The sequence below is a fragment of the Coturnix japonica genome, chromosome 22, assembly GCF_054131305.1.
Source record: "Coturnix japonica strain WE chromosome 22, WE-NBRP24, whole genome shotgun sequence".
NCBI classification, from domain to species: Eukaryota; Metazoa; Chordata; class Aves; order Galliformes; family Phasianidae; genus Coturnix; species Coturnix japonica.
Genome location: NC_140684.1, coordinates 1,839,690 through 1,858,733, shown reverse-complemented (window position 1 = coordinate 1,858,733; position 19,044 = coordinate 1,839,690). Strand labels below are relative to the sequence as shown.

The window sequence follows — 19,044 nt, the reverse complement described above, 5'->3', positions numbered from 1 at the left end:
TCGTGGCTTGTTTAATTATGGTACATGTATCACAGTCATGAATAACCTGTGCAATAGAATCCATGGTTAAGTCCACCTCTCGGTCTCCAGCCCACTTGTATGTCGTGTCTCTTCCTTGATGGCCTGAGGTCTCATGGGCCCATCGAGCTAGAAGTAACTCTCCCTTGTTCTGCCAGTCCAAGTCTATTTGAACCACCTCAGTTCTGGCAGCTCGATCGACCTGATGGTTGTTGTTCTTCAGTAGCCCAACTCTTGGGCACTTGTGCATCCACGTGATGCACCTTTATAACCTTATATTTTGTTTGGGCAGCAATGCCTTTCCACAGTTCAGCAGCCCAAATAGGTTTACCCTTCCATTGTCGGTTATTTTGTTCCCACTGTTGTAACCACCCCCATAAGGCATTTGCCACCATCCATGAGTCAGTATAAAGATAAAGCATTGGCCGCCTCTTCTGTTCAGCAACATCCAAGGCCAGCTGGACAGCCTTTACCTCTGCAAACTGACTTGATTCTCCTTTTCTTTCAGTGGCCTCTGCAACCTGTTATGTGGGGCTCCACACAGCAGATTGCCATCTGCAATGCTTTTCCACGATACAATGCGATCCACCAGTGAACAGGGCATATTTCTATTCATTTTCTGGCAGTTCATTGTATGGTGGGACCTCTTCAGCATGTGACACCTCTTCTCCTGGTGATGTTCCAAACTTTTTTCCTTCAGGCCAGTCCATGATCACCTCTAGGATTCCTGGATGGCTGAGGTTCCTCATCCAAGCTCGTTGTGTAATCAACACAATCCACTTACTCCACAACACTACCAGATGGCAGGCTTGTCTGAAGAAGACCGTGGCGACCCAGACAGAGGGCCTGCCTAGAAATGTGGCAGTTCAGGTCTCCAGCTGCACGGAGTGCCAGAGCCTGTTGTGGCCATGGGAGGATGGGAAGGATGCCACCTGCATGAGGTGCAAGCGGTGGATGAGCAGCTCAGCCTGGTGATGGAGTTCAGGGAAGAGGTAGAGAGATTAAGAACCATCAGAGAGTGTGAGCAGGAGATTGGCTGGTGGTGGAACTCTGTGAAAGACACAGATTGCACCCCTCAAACTGTGGTGGACTACATCACTTGCCTCCTCCATAAATCAGTGAGACTCTTATCACTAGAAAACACCTCAGGACCCAAGCTTTGAGCCAGAAAACAAAGAAGGGTTCTCACATAGGCCCAGACATTTGTCTGGTCTTATGTGTCTGGTGTGGACTTCTCATAGCCATGCATTCAGTGCCAGCTAATTCTTGTATTAATCAGTGCAGCCCTGGTTGTAAGGGTTGTATGAGGCAAGATTTGTAGTACCTGGGATTAACTAGAGCTAACAGCAACCTGGCAGGCAACACTGCTCATCAAACCATGTATCTTTCTGCTAGGGAATTTCCTGTGACTCAGAGTACTATAAAATCCTTGCTGGAACAAGTTAGCCATCAGTTGCAATCTTCTGTTATGCCTCTGTGTGTTATGATTTTGTTCCCTTTTTTTTTTTTTGGCAGAATGCTGCTGCTTTCCTCTGGTTTGTTGGGATCTGATGTAGCTTGTCTTTTTTATGCCCTTCCTTCCTTCCTTCCTTCCTTCCTTCCTTCCTTCCTTCCTTCCTTCCTTCCTTCCTTCCTTCCTTCCTTCCTTCCTTCCTTCCTTCCTTCCTTCCTTCCTTCCTTCCTTCCTTCCTTCCTTCCTTCCTTCCTTCCTTCCTTCCTTCCTTCCTTCCTTCCTTCCTTCCTTCCTTCCTTCCTTCCTTCCTTCCTTCCTTCCTTCCTTCCTTCCTTCCTTCCTTCCTTCCTTCCTTCCTTCCTTCCTTCCTTCCTTCCTTCCTTCCTTCCTTCCTTCCTTCCTTCCTTCCTTCCTTCCTTCCTTCCTTCCTTCCTTCCTTCCTTCCTTCCTTCCTTCCTTCCTTCCTTCCTTCCTTCCTTCCTTCCTTCCTTCCTTCCTTCCTTCCTTCCTTCCTTCCTTCCTTCCTTCCTTCCTCCCTTCCTCCCTTCCTCCCTTCCTCCCTTCCTCCCTCCCTCCCTCCCTCTCTCTCTTTCTCCCTTTCTCCCTTTCTTTCTTTCTTTCTTTCTTTCTTTCTTTCTTTCTTTCTTTCTTTCTTTCTTTCTTTCTTTCATTTTGGCAGTAGGTGAAATGTAAACAGTGCAAAGAGATTTAATATTATACTGCAAAGAATTGCTGTCTCTTGGATCTTGGACGACTTCTGTGTTTGCTTCACTAGCATGAGCAATCACTATCTCTGCTGCCAGAGAATTTCTCAGTCATTCAAAGTAAAACAGCATAGTGCAACCCATTTCTAGTGAGTGGCTGACATTCAGCTCTACCACCTGCTGTTTTCTCTGATTCAATGTAGCGTCTTCTCCTTAGAGCTGCCTCTTGATTTCTTTGGTGACATCAAGGTTATAGCAGTTGAAATCCATCCTGACCATTGCCCTCTTCAGCTGCGTTACTTGAGTCTGCACACTGCTTTATCGCTGAATCCCCAGGCCTGCTGATGGAACTGCACTCAGCATCCCCACTTCTTGACATAAGAAAAGATTATTTTGTAACTTTGGACAGACTGTGGACTCCAGTGGACAGAGCTCCCATTTCTCTTACTTCCTTAGCATTTTCCTGGTTTGGCCCTGAAGGCTGTTTAAACCAGACTGAACATTGTATCAGCAGGCACAACTGAATAGAATCCAGACTTGAATGTAGTCCAGGAGATATTAGCCAACCAAATGACTTTCAGTTTTTTTCTGAATAGGCCCTTAAGCATACATCCAAAGCCATTTTCCTTGTCCAGTTTGGGCAAGTTTGGCTTATTATGTGGAAAGCTGCTTCTCACGGGGACAATGGTGTCAGTAGATAACATTCTCCTCTGAGTTCTCATCCCCTAGTGACATATGGCATTACTTTTTGTGCTGATCTTCTGCAGGAGTTAGTATGTAAACTATGTTTCATACAAGGTTTTTTACATCTTGCGTGCTAGAAAACCTAATGATAATAGAAAGCATCCCTTGATAGAGGCTTTGTCTTCACAGAGGTTTCTCTGTTGAATTGCAAGGAAAAACACTCGAGTCACCAGTAAATCTGAATGTGTTTAGAATTAAGAGAAAATGTATTTGGATTAAGATTATTTTCTTAAAAAGCAGTTGGAAGTAAAAAGATCTTTGAAGATATTCCAGCTCAGGCCACTTCTTAGTTTATATTTTTCTTACGTTATTGTTTGGCTGTGACTCTTGTAGAGGTTGTACATCTGTGCTGTAATCCATGGAAAGGCTGGTTGCCTTTATGTACTGAGAGGAATTAATTACAATGTCTGAAGCTTTTGCAACACTTCAGAAGAAAGAAGAAAGTTCTGGAGGTTACATTTTCAAGGGCTGCCAGTTGTCTGTTGTCAGAGCTGGGGACGATATGGAGTAATTCTTTACCGTTCCCTTAGAGGGAGGAATTGTAGTTCTTATTACCTTCAAAGGCTGCAGGTAACAGCAGCCATGCCATAAGAAAACCTTTTGTTTTTTCCAAACTGTACAGCAAAATAGCTGTTCAAGGTGAATGTGTTAGAACTGTTGTGTCACTTGTGAACAACAGAGCTTATGCTTTCTCACAGCCAGAGATGTGTTTTGCTACTGTCCAATCAGTAACTTCCAGAAAGCGTTCAGCTTTCTTCAGGAAGGATGATGGGTGGGGAGACAGCACAACTGCAAGGTTTAAATTAGCTCAATGTAAGTTGAAAGGAATTATTATTTTTTAAGAACCTCTTAGCATGCTGAGCAGAGCTTTGGGAATGCATACCTGGGTTTGAATGCTGCCTCTAGCCACGCTACTTTGCTTTCTGTGTCTGTAAAAGGGGGTACAGGACAAAGGACAGGGAAATTTAACATTTACCTAATCTGAGTATTTATGTTCTCTATACAGTTCAAATTCTCAGGGCATTTTAGGAAGAAAGTTATTCTTTCAGTAGTATTAGCCAAACCTTTTTAGAGCACAGAATACAGTAGTTTTTGAATCTCATGCAGATGTTAAGAAATTTTTGCATCTTGTGTCTTCTAAGGAAAAGACTAATTTGACTCAGTTCAGTATTTGCACTTACTGAGATGATAATACAATGCAAGAATCTTAATGATGAAATGACTTTGGATAAATTGTAAAGATATTCTGTTTAAAAGGCTGTTTTGTTTTGTATCTGCAGAAATTGCTTCACATCTCTAAATAGAAGGCAGGTTTCATAGTTTCATAGTTTCGTGCGGGTTGGAAGGGACCTTAGAGATCATCGAGTCCAGCCCCCGGGATTCGAGCCTCTGTGTAGCAGAGCGGCACTTCTACCACTTGCGCCACAGGGGGGATTCGAACCCCGGGCCCCAGTGTTGCAAGGCATTGCTACCACTGCGCCACCGGGGCACACGGTTTTCTCCCTTTCTCTCCCAATGAAGATTTGAGGAGCATGAAAAAGGAATCACCTTCACTTTAATGTTGGTCTGGTTATTAAATTGGGCACAGTTAATGAAGGACAGAGATTTTAACATAGATAATAGCCTCATGGGAATCTCCCTGGTTGTGTCTTACCTGCAAACTGAATTCTTCCAAGCCCCAGAAAAACTTCTCATGGAAAATTCTGTTCAGATGATTATAAGAATCTGTTTTGGTGTGGCTTCTACATGGTAGCTGATATGGAGACTGTTGGTTGTCACCTCTGGAAAGTTACTGCAGTCCATGTCTGTTCAGACTGAATGCAAATATGGAAAGGATTAAGATATTTTTTAAAAGCTACAGTGTAGGTGGATCGGTGTCTGGTCTGTAACAAATATATTCCTGGATGTATGGATATGCATCACTGATAGATTCTTGCTAGCATGAGCCTCCTGTACGGGTAACTTCCTTGAAACAGTGATGCATAACTTTTGTGCTGGCCTTCTGCATGGGTAACAACATCACCTTTGGAAATAAGAGATGAAATTCTGCCCTTGTGTGTGCTCACTCTGATGAGTTCAGAGAAGTTGCACAGACATAACAGAAAGCAAAGGTTAGTGCACACTTGCTCCCTGTGAATAGCATAGAGAAGAAAAATGCTGTTTGTTTATCCCTTTCATGCTGTTGTCATGATAGCTTTTACGATAAACATACACTTGTTGTACATTTGATAGCTGAAGATAATGATGCATTTTCAAATGCTCATTAAAAGTAAGCTGTAGTCTGTCCTTTGTTCTGCTTCCTACTCCAACTAGTACTGGATTAACATGAAATTAAACTAGATGTTTTAATCCTGCTTTTTGCTATCCGGCTCCTTCACATGTCACATCTATACAAGACAGAAATGGTTTGGAAAGTACTGTAACTGTCACAAGTAGGGAGCAGCACAGAGTAAGCGGTGCAGTATTCTCTTCAAGCATATCCCCATCTTACAGACACTTTTCTGCTAAGCTAGTATTTCCAACAGACCCATGAATATATTATCCATGGCTCTTCTTTGAGATTACTTAATTTGGCAGTTTAGTGACACTACAGCATCTTTGAGAAGCCAGTTGTGCAGTCACATCTTTAAACTGGGGCTTGCAGTGAAACAGCAGAGGCAATGAGGTTCCAGCCCAAACTTTCCACAGTGGAGTGGTCACACATAGATGGTGTAACATAAATTACAGTTAGCTTACTGGCATTTGGCTTTGGGCTGAAAATTACTGGGAGTTGTGACCATTCCACTTAAGATTCAAACAAAGCCACTTAACTTTCTCTGGGGTTTTAAACACTGTTCTCAGTGGTATTTGCTTTGACTGCTTGAATGAGCTGTTTAGTGCAAATAAATAGTTATGTTTGTAGGTGGCCCTGCCAGGCTGGGGGGAGGGCCCCCAGCTGGAGCTTCATGATCCTTGAGGTCCCTTCCAACCTGGGTGATTCTGCGACTGTACCAACCAACCAACCAACAGGTGGAAAGCCTCTTAAGTTGCTTTAGGTCCCTGTTGTGTTGTGTTTGCTTGGCTCTTATACTGTACACGTCCTTGGGCAGAACTTATTTACTGATCTTTATTTGGTGGTGTACTGACTGACATGCTGTAACTAAATACAACCCCTCAGAGTTTTTCTGCCCATCTCCTCCCACTGTTCCTGCAAGTCAGGCATCTACTTCTTATGCTGACTTTCTCCCAGTTCTTAGGAGCTGGGAAGGAGCTGACTGCTGTTTTCCCCTCGGAAGCGTTAGAGAAATGCCTCTAGCGAGGGTCGCGAAGGGAGAAGAAACAAGCCCTGAATGTTCCCTAGTTCAGCTTGCCAGCACGGCGCTGACTTGCAAGGCAGTGCCTTGCAGCAGTTCAGCCGTGCAGGGCTGGGCAACAGGCGAAGAGATGCTGCTGACAGGAGCTGCGCAGGCAGCGCTGCAGCACTGAGGAGCCGCGTGCAGGGCGAGCCCCCGGCGCTGCGCAGCGGGACGTTGGGCGCAGGGCGGCGCGGAACGGCTCCCGCCGCTTCTCCCTTCTCTGAGGTGCGCCGCGAAGGCCGGGAACCGCGCTCCGGACACCGGGCGGGACGGGCGGGTGGGCCGCGCGCCTCGCGGGCTTCCTCTGCGAACATGGGCGCTGCCAGAAGCGCGAGGCCTCCCCCCGTCTCCAGCGGCGGCCCGGCTCCGGGGGAGGCCCCTCCGGGCGAGCTGGCGTGATCGATCCTTGCGCACGGCCGTCTCCGCGCCGATTCCGAGCAGCCGCGGCCCGCGCCGCCTGGGCTCGGCCCCATGGTGCGTGGGAGCCGCTCTGTGTGCCTTAAACGGCGGGGGCTGCGCGGCGTGATGGGGCGGTGCGGAGCGTTCGCCGCGAGCAGATGGGGCGGTGGGGCGCGGGGTGCTGGCGTGCCTGGAGGGCCTCGCGGGCGAGCAGCTGACGCGGCCGGCCCCGGCTCGGCCCGGAGCGGGTAGCACCGAGATGGCGAAAGCTCCACGCCCTGGTGAGTGTGTGGTGGATCGCGGGGATGGCGCGGCGGGGCTGCGCAGCCCTGAGGTGGAGCTGGAGGCGAGGCGCGCCCACGCTCGATGCGAGGCTCCGAAAGGTAAGCGCAGAATCCCTTGAGGGGTTGCAGTGCGTTCCTTCGAGCGAGGCCCGCGCTGCCTTCGGCGCCTGTGCCGACAGTCGCGGGGTGCCGTGTGGGGCTGCGGGGACGTCTCGGGGTCCGCCAAGGAGCTCCCAGGGCTGGGGAGCGAGGTGGCCCGGTGGAACTGATGCGCGGCGCTGCGAGACCTGGCAGAAATGGTGCAGGTCGCAGAATCGCGGTCTCCTCTACGAACAGTAAAGGCGTGCTTGTCAGGTAGTACCTGCTCAGAAGGAAGGCAGCAGCAACCCATCCTTTATCTTGTAGGTTCACGCGTTTCTGTATTTCCTTACCCAGAAACTGTACTATTTGGAGGAAATTAGCACTCCAGGGTTCAGGCCAGAAAGCTTGGAGGCAGTGGTGCCTCTGTACCAGGCGGCACATAGTTGGTATGCGTGAACAATGAGAAACCTCTCCCTTGGAGTGGTAGATTTCTTCGAGGTTGCACGCAGAGCCCGTTGCTTTGGGTGGTGATGGCCAAACTGTGCCATGACTGAATGCCTGTTGGTTGGCATGTAAAACTTGGTGTTCACTGCCAGCACTGTTACCTGCTGTGTATCCTTACATCAGTTTGGTAGTATTACAGCTAAAACGAAGTGCTTCCTTCCAAACAGGATTCCCCTCTGCCCCTGGATAGACGTGGATTGGTGGCAACCCTATGAAATAGCACTCAAGAGCACGAGAGCATCAGTCACTAGAGAAAAGGCCAAAAAAATGGGTGTAGAGCTAGATAGTTGGTTTTATTCTTTGGTAAATTGAGGATTAGTAAAAACGGAAAATGTCACGTTGATTTTTGGGGCATTCGTTTGCTGACATTTTAACTTTGATAGGAAGATAAGGAGGTGGTGTTTTCACATTCAGTGGGACTTTGGTATTCTATTCTGCAGACATAGCATGCTTGATCATGCACAACTTTGCATGCAAATTTCCAAGGGTAGATATTCTCTTCTGCATGATTAATTGATTCCATACATTTCGGTAGGTAAAATGTGACTTTTGATGCCAGCTTTATACTGTCAGTGATTTTCATCTTTAATAAATTAAATGTATCTTGGTTAGCAGCAGGGCAAATCTACTGCTTTTATAAATTGAGTCTGCTGGGTTTGTACGTAAGCTGGAATATGCACAAATACATAAATGTGATGTTGTGCTTGTGCTTTCCATGCCTTTCAGCCACTATTATTTGGTCACAGAGAATCACCATTACTCTAGTGGCTGTTACATCTGTTGCTTGATCATTTTCAAATGTCACATGTGCTTATGAAGGGCTTTCAGAGGTGGTCAGCTTTACATATCCACCAGATCTTAAGCAACTGGAATAAAGTCCTTGCAAAGAAATGCTTAGGCACATGCAGGATGGTAAACTGCAGAGCATATAGTGGCAGCTGCAGATCTACCTGACATGTCCCTGTGGGTGGTGTGGTATCCGTTCTTCATCTTCTATTTCATTTTTGTAACAGCAGTGACTCAAAAGCACCAGATATTTCACAGAATGCAAAAATGTCTGCGCTGTGAAAGTAGAGCCTTTCAGATGTGATGCAGGCAGTCCACCTACAGTTGTTGCAGGAAAAGGTTAGAGAATATTCATATGTTCCTTGTTTTGGAGAGTGAGTCTGGAGGAGGTGGTGATGCTGATGAGAAAGAGGGTGAAGTTAATTTCTGCTCTGAAGCACTGGCATCCAACACATCAAGAAACAGCTCTGAAAGATGTACTGTATTTACAGGAAAGCTTAGTTTAGGATTTGGACTCTGAACCACGATTTTCAACCACGTCTCTCTATTTCCCCATTTCACTGGTAATTCCATAAGGTGCATGACTGAAAATGTCTCTGGTACCTTAAAATAAGGGCTCAAAGGACCGCATAACGTAGTTTCTTGTTTCTTTTTCTGTTCTCAGTGAGCCAGGCATACATATACCTATCCATGCCATCTGTTGCAGAGCTGTCAGTTGAAGGATGTGCAGAGTAGGTAACAAGGGACATTTAGTTGCTGAAGTTCTGTTACTGGAAAGGCACAGAGTGAGGAGATGGGTGAGAATAGTTGATAATATTGGGTATTTCTGCCCATAGAGTTGTCTGGATTGTTCTCCAGTTGGCTCTTTTACTTCATAGCAACGGAACCTCCTTTTCTGTGTGTGTGAAATTTCTGTCTTTAACTCTGTCTGTGGCTGAATCAACTGGGCTCTTTGTTTTCATTTTTATTTTGGTACAGGTTCGACCACAGTGAGAATAAAGGGAGGTCTTGTGTCCGTCTGACTTACTGTCTTTGTTATGCTTTTCTTCTGTTTCTTGTTCCAACCTGCATGTTAGAAAATTGATTACTTTATTCATCCCTTAATGCTTTTCTTCACCTCTGAGTTCTTTTCTCTCTGTGCTTGCCAGCCCCTTTCCCACCTGCTAGAAACTGAATCTTAGCACTCTGCTTCTGCCTGCCCAGGTCTGCTCTTAAGTGATTATGTTAACACTTGTTCTCTGGGCTTCAGCTTCTCTGATAAACGTAACAACTTTGCTTTCTGTAGGCCCCTGCTTGTTTGATTCTTCTTTCAAGACTAACTTTGTTTAATATCGTTTTCTCATGCAAACATGCTTCTGACTTCTTGTCTTTTATCTCACTGCCTATTAAACCAGAAGCTTTCTCCTAATTCTTGTAGTTAGAGCTCCCATTTCTGTTCACTGTTTAATTCTTCCTGACTAAACCCCCCGCCCATGTGTCCTCTTTCTGAAGTGCCAGCAGTACTTAGAAGTCTTCCTTTCTCAAGACTTTAAGTGTATGCAGGTTTTAGCAGGTAATTGGAGAACTGCAAGTCCATGAACACAAAGTATACTTAGATCTGGTGCCTTGCTGACAACAGTAAGAGAAATTTGATGCATTTCCTCTTCATTTTTTTTTTCTTTTTTTTTTTTTTTTGCTGGCTACCAGGCTTCCCCAGCTCTTCTGCAGCCAAGTTCTGGGAGCCAAAGAAGTGGAAAACCCTTCGTTGTTTTAAATTTTTTGAACATTTCTGCTGGCTTTACAGGTCAACCACAGAATCAAGTGAATGCTGTGCCTGGCTGGCGGAATGAAACAGGATCATATCCCTTGCAAGAAGCAGTCAGCTAGACTGGTAGGAGGCCCCCTGCCCCTTATTTCCTCTTCCCTTTGCTCCCCTTGCCCTGCTTATTTACGTACTTCACCAGCTCAATCTGCCACTCCTGTTTTAGTTCCTTGCTGTCCCATGGATTCCCTATCTGGACTGACTGTCTTTCTTCCTTTGGCTCTGTGTGCTCTCTTCTCAGGCCTCTTGCTCCTCTCAGTCTCCCCTACTGCTTCTCACCATGTGTGCTACTTACTTATAGCATCAGTTTTTGCTGTGGATTAATATGAGGGAGTGTCAGCATCTCCCCCTTTTTTTTGTCGGAGTCTTTTAAGTCCAAGAAGTATGTCCAGTAGTTAAAATTTGTGTATTTTAAAATGCACCTTCAGTTTTGTGTTTTCTGTAGAAGAAATAAAGCATAACTATAACATAGCAGTGCGTAATTTTGGCTCTGCAGTTCTTAGGTAACATTGTGGGTAGCTCACTTTAGTCACGTAGAGGGTAGGAAAGATGCATCTGAAACCAGCAGAACAGAAAGAAGTATTATGCGACAACAAAGGTCTTTCTACCCATCATTTCTTGTCCAATGATTTGTGCTTTTTAGTTTTATTAGAAAAACCTTTCCTGAATTCAAAGAGGACACAATTCTGAAACAAATTTTGGTAAACAGAAAGGCTTTAATCTGTGCAATTAAGTCAATTTTTGATTAATTTGTTTTGAGATTAGTTCAGTCTTCAGTGATTTATGAATATACTGAGTTTTCAGTAGTTAAGAGAATATAGCTCTGTTGTTGTGATAGTAATATCCAAGAGCACTACTTTAATGTTCACCTGCCTGTGGCCTTTGCTTGTGTTTACATTTGATCAGCAAGTGTTTATTATCAAGCAAAAAATGTTGCGGACTGCTCTGCATGCTTCAAAGCTTGATGCAATTTATGACCGTGACACTGATGTGAACTGTACTGAGTTAGTTTTAAAGGAAAGCCCACTCACTAAGAGCTTGTGCTGACCCTGCCGGTGAAGTTCTGCTGTAATAAGCAGTGATGATGCAAGTCAAGGTTTTCATTTTCAGCTGCTGTTGGTTATAATGGCCTATTGAAGCTGGGGAGAAGGAGAGCCAGTGAGAAAAGGTGACATGGCTTTGGTTTGACAGCGGAGCTAGGGTTACTTCCAGTGCATTTTTTCAATGATTTCTCAAATGGATTGGTCCAGAAGCCCTGCATTTTCATCAGATGTGCTGCCTGTTGTAGGACATCATTTCCACAGGCAAATATTCTTCACTTTTTGCAGAAGTGTGCTCTCTATACAAACATTCCACCTCTAGATGTATTGCATCTAGAGACCTGAGGTACACTGTGTTTGATATTGGTTTATTATAATTCAGAACTAATGCCTGTCACTGGGCTGAATAAGTTCTTGTGTTTGTTTGTTTGTTTTTTTCCCCTCATTTGATGCACATTTAATCTTTCTTTTTTCCTTATCAAATAATCTTGAAATATTGATTTTGGTACTGGTAGTAGTACATGTGGAGTTATTGAATGATACTTAGGATACTTGGAAATTAATGAGTTTTGAACATCAGGGCTGTTATAATAATGTGGGGAAGTGGTCAAGTTAGAGAAGAATCTGTTTCGATGAGTGGAGGGAAGAGGGAGAAATTCCCTGATCAGTGAGTGAAAATCTTTTCAGAAATTTCAGAACTTCCTGCAGACTGGTTTCAACTATTTGATTTTTGATATCCAAATGTTTATAATCTCATAGTCCTAATTCCAGCGGTGCATTAACAGCTGCTTAGTTTCATACACAAAAGTTTCTACTGATGTCAGCGGGATGAAATACCTGCATAAAATTAAGCATTCAGATCAGAGCTGGCAAGATTGTAGTCAACACTTGACCTAGGTGTCATGGTTTTGTGCTGTTGCTATTAATATTCTACATCATAACATCATGTGCAGTATGAATCATTAATTGAGGGTATAATAGTGGAATCATGTACAAAGGAAAAAGGGTTAAAGAGAAAGTAAGTTTATAACTGAACGATACGGATTGCTGAGGGAAAGTTATATGGTATTAAAGGTGTTTGAATGGGACAAACTGTTTTGATGGTATGTGAAAGTGTAATAGAGGGTATGTGAAAGTGTAATTGAGGGTATGTGGAAGTGTAATTAAGGGTATGTGGAAGTGTGGTTGAGGGTATGTGGAAGTGTGATTGAAGGTATGTGGAAGTGTGGAAGGTTCATGCTCCAGTTCCGTGGAATGGCAGCGTCCCGAGTACTCAGCTCTCAGAGGAGAACTACATATCCCAGAGGACGTCGTGGCCAGAGATGACTCACCGGAGAAGGACATATATAATCTCACTTCCAGGCTGGAACGCCTTCTTCTTGTTCTCTCGCTCTCTGCGTTCCAGCTCAGTCGTCTCTGCACTCCAGCCCTATCGCCTAGAGTTAACAGTAGGCCTCCCGGTTTTCGGGGATTTTCTCTCTCTCTTTCCCTCTCTCTCTTTCTCTCTCTTGTTTGATTTATTAGCCTCAATTATATTGTACTATATTGTGTTATCTTGTATTCCAATATCATATTTAGTAAAATAAATTTCCTCCTTAGATTGCTGTCACTGTTTTTGTCCATTCCCCTCTATCCCTTCATTTCTGGGGCGGTGGCCCCTGTCACGGGCCCAGGTAAACCTAGGTAACCCGTGACACTAGGGCTGCAAATCTGTTGAAACTACAATTTAACCACCCAGTTTTATAATGAAATGATTGTAGTTGAGTGCAGTTGAGATGAGAAGCTTCTTATTTGTTTGTCCAATAGCTGGCTCAGTGGAGTACCAGGGCTCACTTAGGTGTGAGGAGATGACCTCAAGTTGCACTGTAAAAATCACAGAATCTTAACTCATGGTTTACCATGGATTCATAATAAATCCTACTTCCTGTTGAACCTAAATTTGTCTAAATTAATTTTCAATAGAGTTTTAGGTAATATATATCAGGAAGAGTTTCTTAACTGGAAGGGTGGTTAGTCATCAGACTACGCAAGGAAGTGTGGAGTTGCCATCTTTAAAGGTATATAGGAGTTGTGTGCATGTGACACTAAGTGACATGGTTTAGTGGTGCAGTGTTAGGTGGTTAGACTTATTTATTTTAAGGGTCTTTGCCTAAGTTGGAGCCATACAGGAACAAAGCTAGAAAATTCAACATTTCTGTTCAGTGCTGAAGATGGCTCTGCTCAGTGCAAACCCACACTCAGCTGTCTGCAAAACAGGTGAGTGTAGGAACCAGCAGTACTATACAAAAGAAAGCAGTTTAGATAGGAAAGTTTGCTTCTGCTTCTCTTAGGAGGAAAGTGCATCTCTGTGGACTGTGTTGTGAGAAAGTATTCTGCTTGTGTCCTCACTGCCAGTCTGGTACATTGTCTCCAGCAGCCTCTGGAAATTAGTGCGTGTACTTCTAGCTCACTCGTGTGAATGACCTGCAAGTTAGGAATGTGGGTTTCTATTATAGGGATTGCTTTTCTGGATAGCTTTCGTTACCACTCTCTGAAACAGCAGTACTGATTGTGGGAATCAAATGTTGTTTCTGCATTTAGAACAAGATGAGAATATTTTATTTCAAGGTCTCAGTATATAAGTGAAGCAATTTGTAGTTATTAGGTAGAAATCATGAGTACAAAGACTGCAGCTCCTGACTGTCCAGCTGTCTGAAATAAAACTACTGATTTTTGGTGCTGGACAAATAAGACCTGAGTAATAAAGGATCCAAAGAGGAGAAGTTAAAATAATTAACAATATACCTGTATAAACTAAAACGTTTTGTTGTAAACATTGTAATATATACAAATTGTGACATACCTAAGGATGTGCCTGAAGACATATTGGGAAGGTCTGGAATTAACCCCCCCCCCCCGGACTCTTTGTTTAACTCTTTGTTTCTGGGACAGAATGGAAGAAGCTTTGAAGGGAATCCATATATCAATACAATAAAAGTACCGAGACATCTTGGAAACAAAAACAGCAGGATGGCAACTGACTGGCACAAGATAGCACATGAATTAACAGGTTTCAGATTGTAATTAACAAATGCAAACCTTGGGTAAAACTGTAACATGGAATACCCAACCAAAGGGGAAACGGGAGGTGAAAACATGGAAGACAAGGTATAAAAACTGTAATATCATGTCATTAGGTGTGTTTCTGCTATCAGGGCGCCCGCCATTGCAATCTTGTATAAAATCTGCTTTTATCAGAGATACCGTCCTGACCAAAAATTATTGAGGATATTTCTAACACTGATCAAGTGAAATTAAATGTTAATTGCTGCCCTGCTTTCAGAAAATACTGAAATCTGTCTGCTGGGAACCAGTCAGCAAGTCTAGTATTTAAAGAGAAATACTTAGAAGCATTAAATGTCATCACCAGGGAGGTAGACTGTATTTTGGAGTAAATCTAAGATCCTTCTCTGAAATTAAATTATAAAATATGCAGCAGTTGATGCTGTAAATGAAATCAGTGACCCCAGGCAATGGCAGTGTCTAATATAATCAGGGAATGATAATAGAGTCCTACAGAGGTGGCGAATGCTAAGCTGTTGGCACAGAATGAAGCAGACTTGATAAGACTATTGTACTAGGGCAGTGTCTCGCAGTCCAGCCAGCAAATTAATGTGAATATGAAGAACTGCTGCAGCTAGCATATGCAGACTTGTGCTGCCAGCTGTGTCTATGTTTTATTTCTAAATCTAGAAGCATTCCTAGTGAGATATAATAAAGCTGATGCTGCCAAGGGCTTTTTGGATAGCCAGAATTTTTGCAATACATTTCATCCTTATTGTAAAGCTGATAGTAGTGTACTATGGCCAACTGCAGAGGCTGCAAAGCAGGTTTTAATCTGATTCTGATAGATCTGAACACCCACCAGACAGTATTGGCTTCCTAGGGAAAGAGACCAGTAAAAGAAGGTGACAGAGTGGAGACGCAGTCAAGTCATCTCCTTGTCTCACTACTAAGTACTGCAGAGACATGGCTACTATTTGAAAGTGCTGTGTTTGCTGTCCACAATCACTGACATCCTGAGTTTGTGTGCTCTTGCCTGGCAGTATAGAATCCTGCTGCAAGTACCTTGCCCTCTTAAGTTTACAACAGAGCCCATAATTGAACATGAGCTTGTCCCCCTTCATCTGAACTACATGTAAATTGTTCTTTTTCTTTTATTTATCTTTCAAGTTTCTGACTCTGCAGGGATCTGCAGTGGTTTGTTATGTAACAGGGTCACCTAAGTACTCGGTGCATCCATTCCTTTCTTCTTGTTTTTCATCTCTTTGCTTGAGGAATGCTGTGCATTTGTGCAAGGCTGTGGTCAGCCAGTGGATAAAGACATTTTGTTTGTAAGCTGGTCAGTGAGAAGAATAGAAAAGTGACTCTACAGGTCTGAAGGGATTTTTTTTTTAATCTTGTGCTTGGAGGTGATGAGAGCATCATCAGTGGAGATGATGGCTAAGTTTCCTATGCAGGGGGCAGAATGCATCACTCCAGTCATTTGTAGCTGTGTTTAAACATTTAATATAGGAATACAGCATTGATCATAGTGCCTCTTTGTGCCTGTGACTTCCCAAACAGTGCAGCTAGCTATGGGAGCAGACCAGGTTGTACATGACTTTATCCATCTGGGCCTTGAAAACTCCAAAAAATGAAGATTGCACAATTCTGAAGAGCTGCTTCAATGAATGTTCTTCTGTGGAAAACGTTTTTCCCTAAAGCTGGTATGAAACTTTCACTTTACTTATGCCCAGTGTCTCCTGTCCTTGCCCAGTGCTGCTGTGAGGAGTCTGGCTCTGCCTCTGTTATTAAGGTGGATTCAATTCCTGCTTCACCAGTGTTTTGGGGTGCGTTTATTGTCAATGTAAGGCAACATATATGTTGCTGTAGATTTAAGAAGGACTGATGTAATTATGTAGTGCTGGTTTTCTAGTTAAAAATTACCCTGAGTTATGTGTAACCCCTTGGAACTACTGTCAGTATATTTGGTATTGTACCTGTTCTGATGGGGATTTGCCCTCTTGTCTTGTAATGACAAGCTATGAATATAAGCACAGGTCTCTGTCAAAACAAAGCTCTCTGATTTGAAAATTCTATGAATAAGTTTGAATGAATGAGTATTCATTAGTTTGTCTGTAAACATGTGAGCCAAATAGGATGCCATTTCTCTCAGAAGTGAAGTATAATTTGGACAGGAACCACTGCCATGTTCTGGGGAAATGTTGCTTGAGGTCTAGGAACCAAATATTGTACTGTCTGAGTGTTGAACAGCCTGGTGAGATGCATATGCTGGAATTTATCTTGCAAGTCACTACATTAACTGAAAGTGATGCAGGCTCATCATTAACTGAAAGTGATGCAGGCTCATCTTTAACCAAAACCTTGTTTTAATAATTTTTCTTAAGTGAAAGTGAGAAGTGTAATTTTAATGCCATCTTAAGAATCCTTTTGAGATTAGGTGCCCTGACCAAAAGGATCCTCTCGATACATCATGACCAGTGTTTATTACTGTACTTTTCCTTTTTAAGTCTGGCACAGAAGTGAGCATTCCTTTGGGTTAATGTCATTCTCTCTGTATTTCCAGCTGGCCTACGCAGATTCATTGGTGATCAGTGGCACATGCAGAACATCCTCAAAGACTCTGTGGAGAGCTCTGATGATGAGTTCTTTGATGCTCGAGGTCAGTGCAAAATTTTGTTTTACTCTCCCTATTCTTTTGCCAGATTTGCCACAAGTGAGTAAGCTCATTTTGGAATGGACTGACAACTTTGTTCTCACCAGACTGGGGTATGATTTTTGCACAGGCCCAAGTATATCAGAGATGGGTGAAGTACTGGTGTGGATGAATGAGAAGCCATGAACTGCATCTGGCATCAAAACAGTATGGAGCATATTCTGCTGCATCTTTCACTTCAGGCCTGTCTGGAATAGGATTACTTTTAATTACTTGTTAAAATTGTGGTATATAATAAACTTAAAAATGCTTATAATTATAGAACAGAGCTCCATTTTCAGGCTGAAATGAATGTTGAACCACCAATATATATGTAAGTACTACTATGTTGACCAAGACTCCCCGTATATCTGGAAAAAAGTTCTTATTCGTGTTCTGGGAAGCTCATATAGTTGGCCTGTTGTGGACTATTTTGATTATAGTACAGCTGATTTCATTCCTTGAATGAATGTGAGAATATAATCTGTATGTCTGTTTCATAGAAAAAAAAACACAAGTTGATATTGTAGTACTGCAAGTATTTTCAGTTTTTAGAAACTGAGAAAGGAGAATTGTGAGTTGGGCAGGGCTGTAGGTTGTGTGAAATTTTTTTTCAGCTGTTAGGAGAAAACAAAGATGTCAGTTTTAGGGTTGTTTTGATCTTCAGTGCTTACCTGGAGTGGGGAAAGGGAAAGGAATTCTAACTACTAAGCTGATAGTAAACACTTCAGTTGTTTATTCCCAGTTTTATTTTTAAGTAACCTGCTCAAGTTAAGAGCAAATAGTCAAACAATCCCCTCCTCTTTGGTTTTCCTGCACAAAATTTATGTAGTGCATAGGTACACTTCAGGATATATCAGTAAGCAGGAAGCTTCTCTGGAGAGTCTTGCCTATGCTAACTTAAGATGCTTATTTTTCTCACAGTTACTAGTTTTAGTCCTTTGTGGTGTTCTCATGTTCATCACTGCCATTTATTCTGTTTTCCTTTTTCCTCATGCAGAAGAGGTGGTGGAAGGAAAAAGTGCTATTCTCATTGGCATGAGCCAGTGGAACTCTAATGACCTTGTTGAGCAGATAGAAACAATTGGGAAGCTGGAAGAAAATCAAGGTACTGTTCAGCTTGCCTTACATATCTACTTAAAGTTAAGCAATTCAGTGCTGGACATGTAAATACTCAACAGAAATAAAATTTATAATATCACATTGTTTAAGGATTTACATAAACGTGTTAAAATGTTTTAGGGCTGTAAAATGTATTAGTGATCTATTCCAGAAAGAAACTACTTCTCTGATAAGCCAAGTAGCATCATAAATGTATTGACTTCAGTGGGGCTGTTTTAGATTCAAAGCTCAACAACCACAAGATGGTAGCCTTGTTTTCTGTGTTTCCTGTGATCAAGGTATATTAAAGACCTTTTTGTCATTATCATTGGTTTATTTTTCTACATAGAGTAAGTCTCTGTCTGTTACTTAAACACTCTGAATGCTTCTTTTGAAGTTAACAAATCATTATCAAAAAATTTCAAGGAGACATACCTTAAGAATGTTTTCAGACAGCTTTAGCATAACATTTAGGTAGTAGTGCACCACTGATATGAGTGAGAAGTGAATGCTGATGCACCAGTAAGGGTCTAGGACCTAAGGCAGAAGCAACTCCTTTTAAATGTTTCTTTGTCTCCTAAATTACCTTGTCATTTAGAAATGAAAATTACCTCAGTGAATTTACAGGGAATCATAGAACCATAGAATGGTTTGGGTTGAAGATGGGTGAACCTAACTTACTTTCCCATCTGTGGTGAGAGAATTTGTGTATAATGATGCTTGCTGTTAATCTTTTTTTTTAAAGAATTTGATGGATTTGTGCATTTCAAGATCCTTTTTTGCAGGCTTTCCTATACTGATTTGTTACACATAGTCAATCCTGAAAATAACTATGAGCCCATGTATTTCAGTATAAGGATTAATGAGAAGTAATATTTATCTGATTCAGAAAGTTTTTGATTATCTACCATTGGAATGTTTTATTTGCTAGTACTTAGATGACAAGTAAATGCCAATCCAGACAATATGTTTACAATTGTTAAGTAGGTAATTTGGGAAGATTTCTTTTTTATTTTTGTTCTCCACTGTGATACCAAGTTTTCTCTTATGTTACTTG

At 42.7% G+C, this 19,044-nt stretch overlaps 2 protein-coding genes across 26 annotated transcripts in view; both read left to right on the top strand.

The window, feature by feature from the left end:
• Positions 1-15,806, top strand: part of KIAA0753 (KIAA0753 ortholog) — a 39,658-nt gene extending 23,852 nt beyond the window's left edge. For 4 of the 6 annotated variants that reach the window (XM_085521840.1, XM_085521839.1, XM_085521837.1 and 1 more), the window contains exon 18: positions 10,092-10,231. In XM_085521840.1, the coding sequence (XP_085377966.1) occupies positions 10,092-10,137 (46 nt within the window). In that variant the 3' untranslated portion in view covers positions 10,138-10,231. Of the gene's footprint in view, positions 1-10,091; positions 10,232-15,754 lie in introns of those variants that run through there. The other 2 variants (XR_014936418.1, XM_085521838.1) reach the window with 2 other exon arrangements.
• The window catches only part of PITPNM3 (PITPNM family member 3), a 63,248-nt gene continuing 50,542 nt past the window's right edge, over positions 6,339-19,044 (top strand). For 4 of the 20 annotated variants that reach the window (XM_085521822.1, XM_015881117.3, XM_085521833.1 and 1 more), the window contains exons 1-3: positions 6,339-6,479; positions 16,758-16,853; positions 17,887-17,994. In XM_085521822.1, the coding sequence (XP_085377948.1) occupies positions 16,793-16,853; positions 17,887-17,994 (169 nt within the window). In that variant the 5' untranslated portion in view covers positions 6,339-6,479; positions 16,758-16,792. Of the gene's footprint in view, positions 6,480-6,593; positions 6,729-6,834; positions 7,037-10,089; positions 10,179-15,758; positions 15,898-16,757; positions 16,854-17,886; positions 17,995-19,044 lie in introns of those variants that run through there. The other 16 variants (XM_085521832.1, XM_085521823.1, XM_085521830.1 and 13 more) reach the window with 11 other exon arrangements.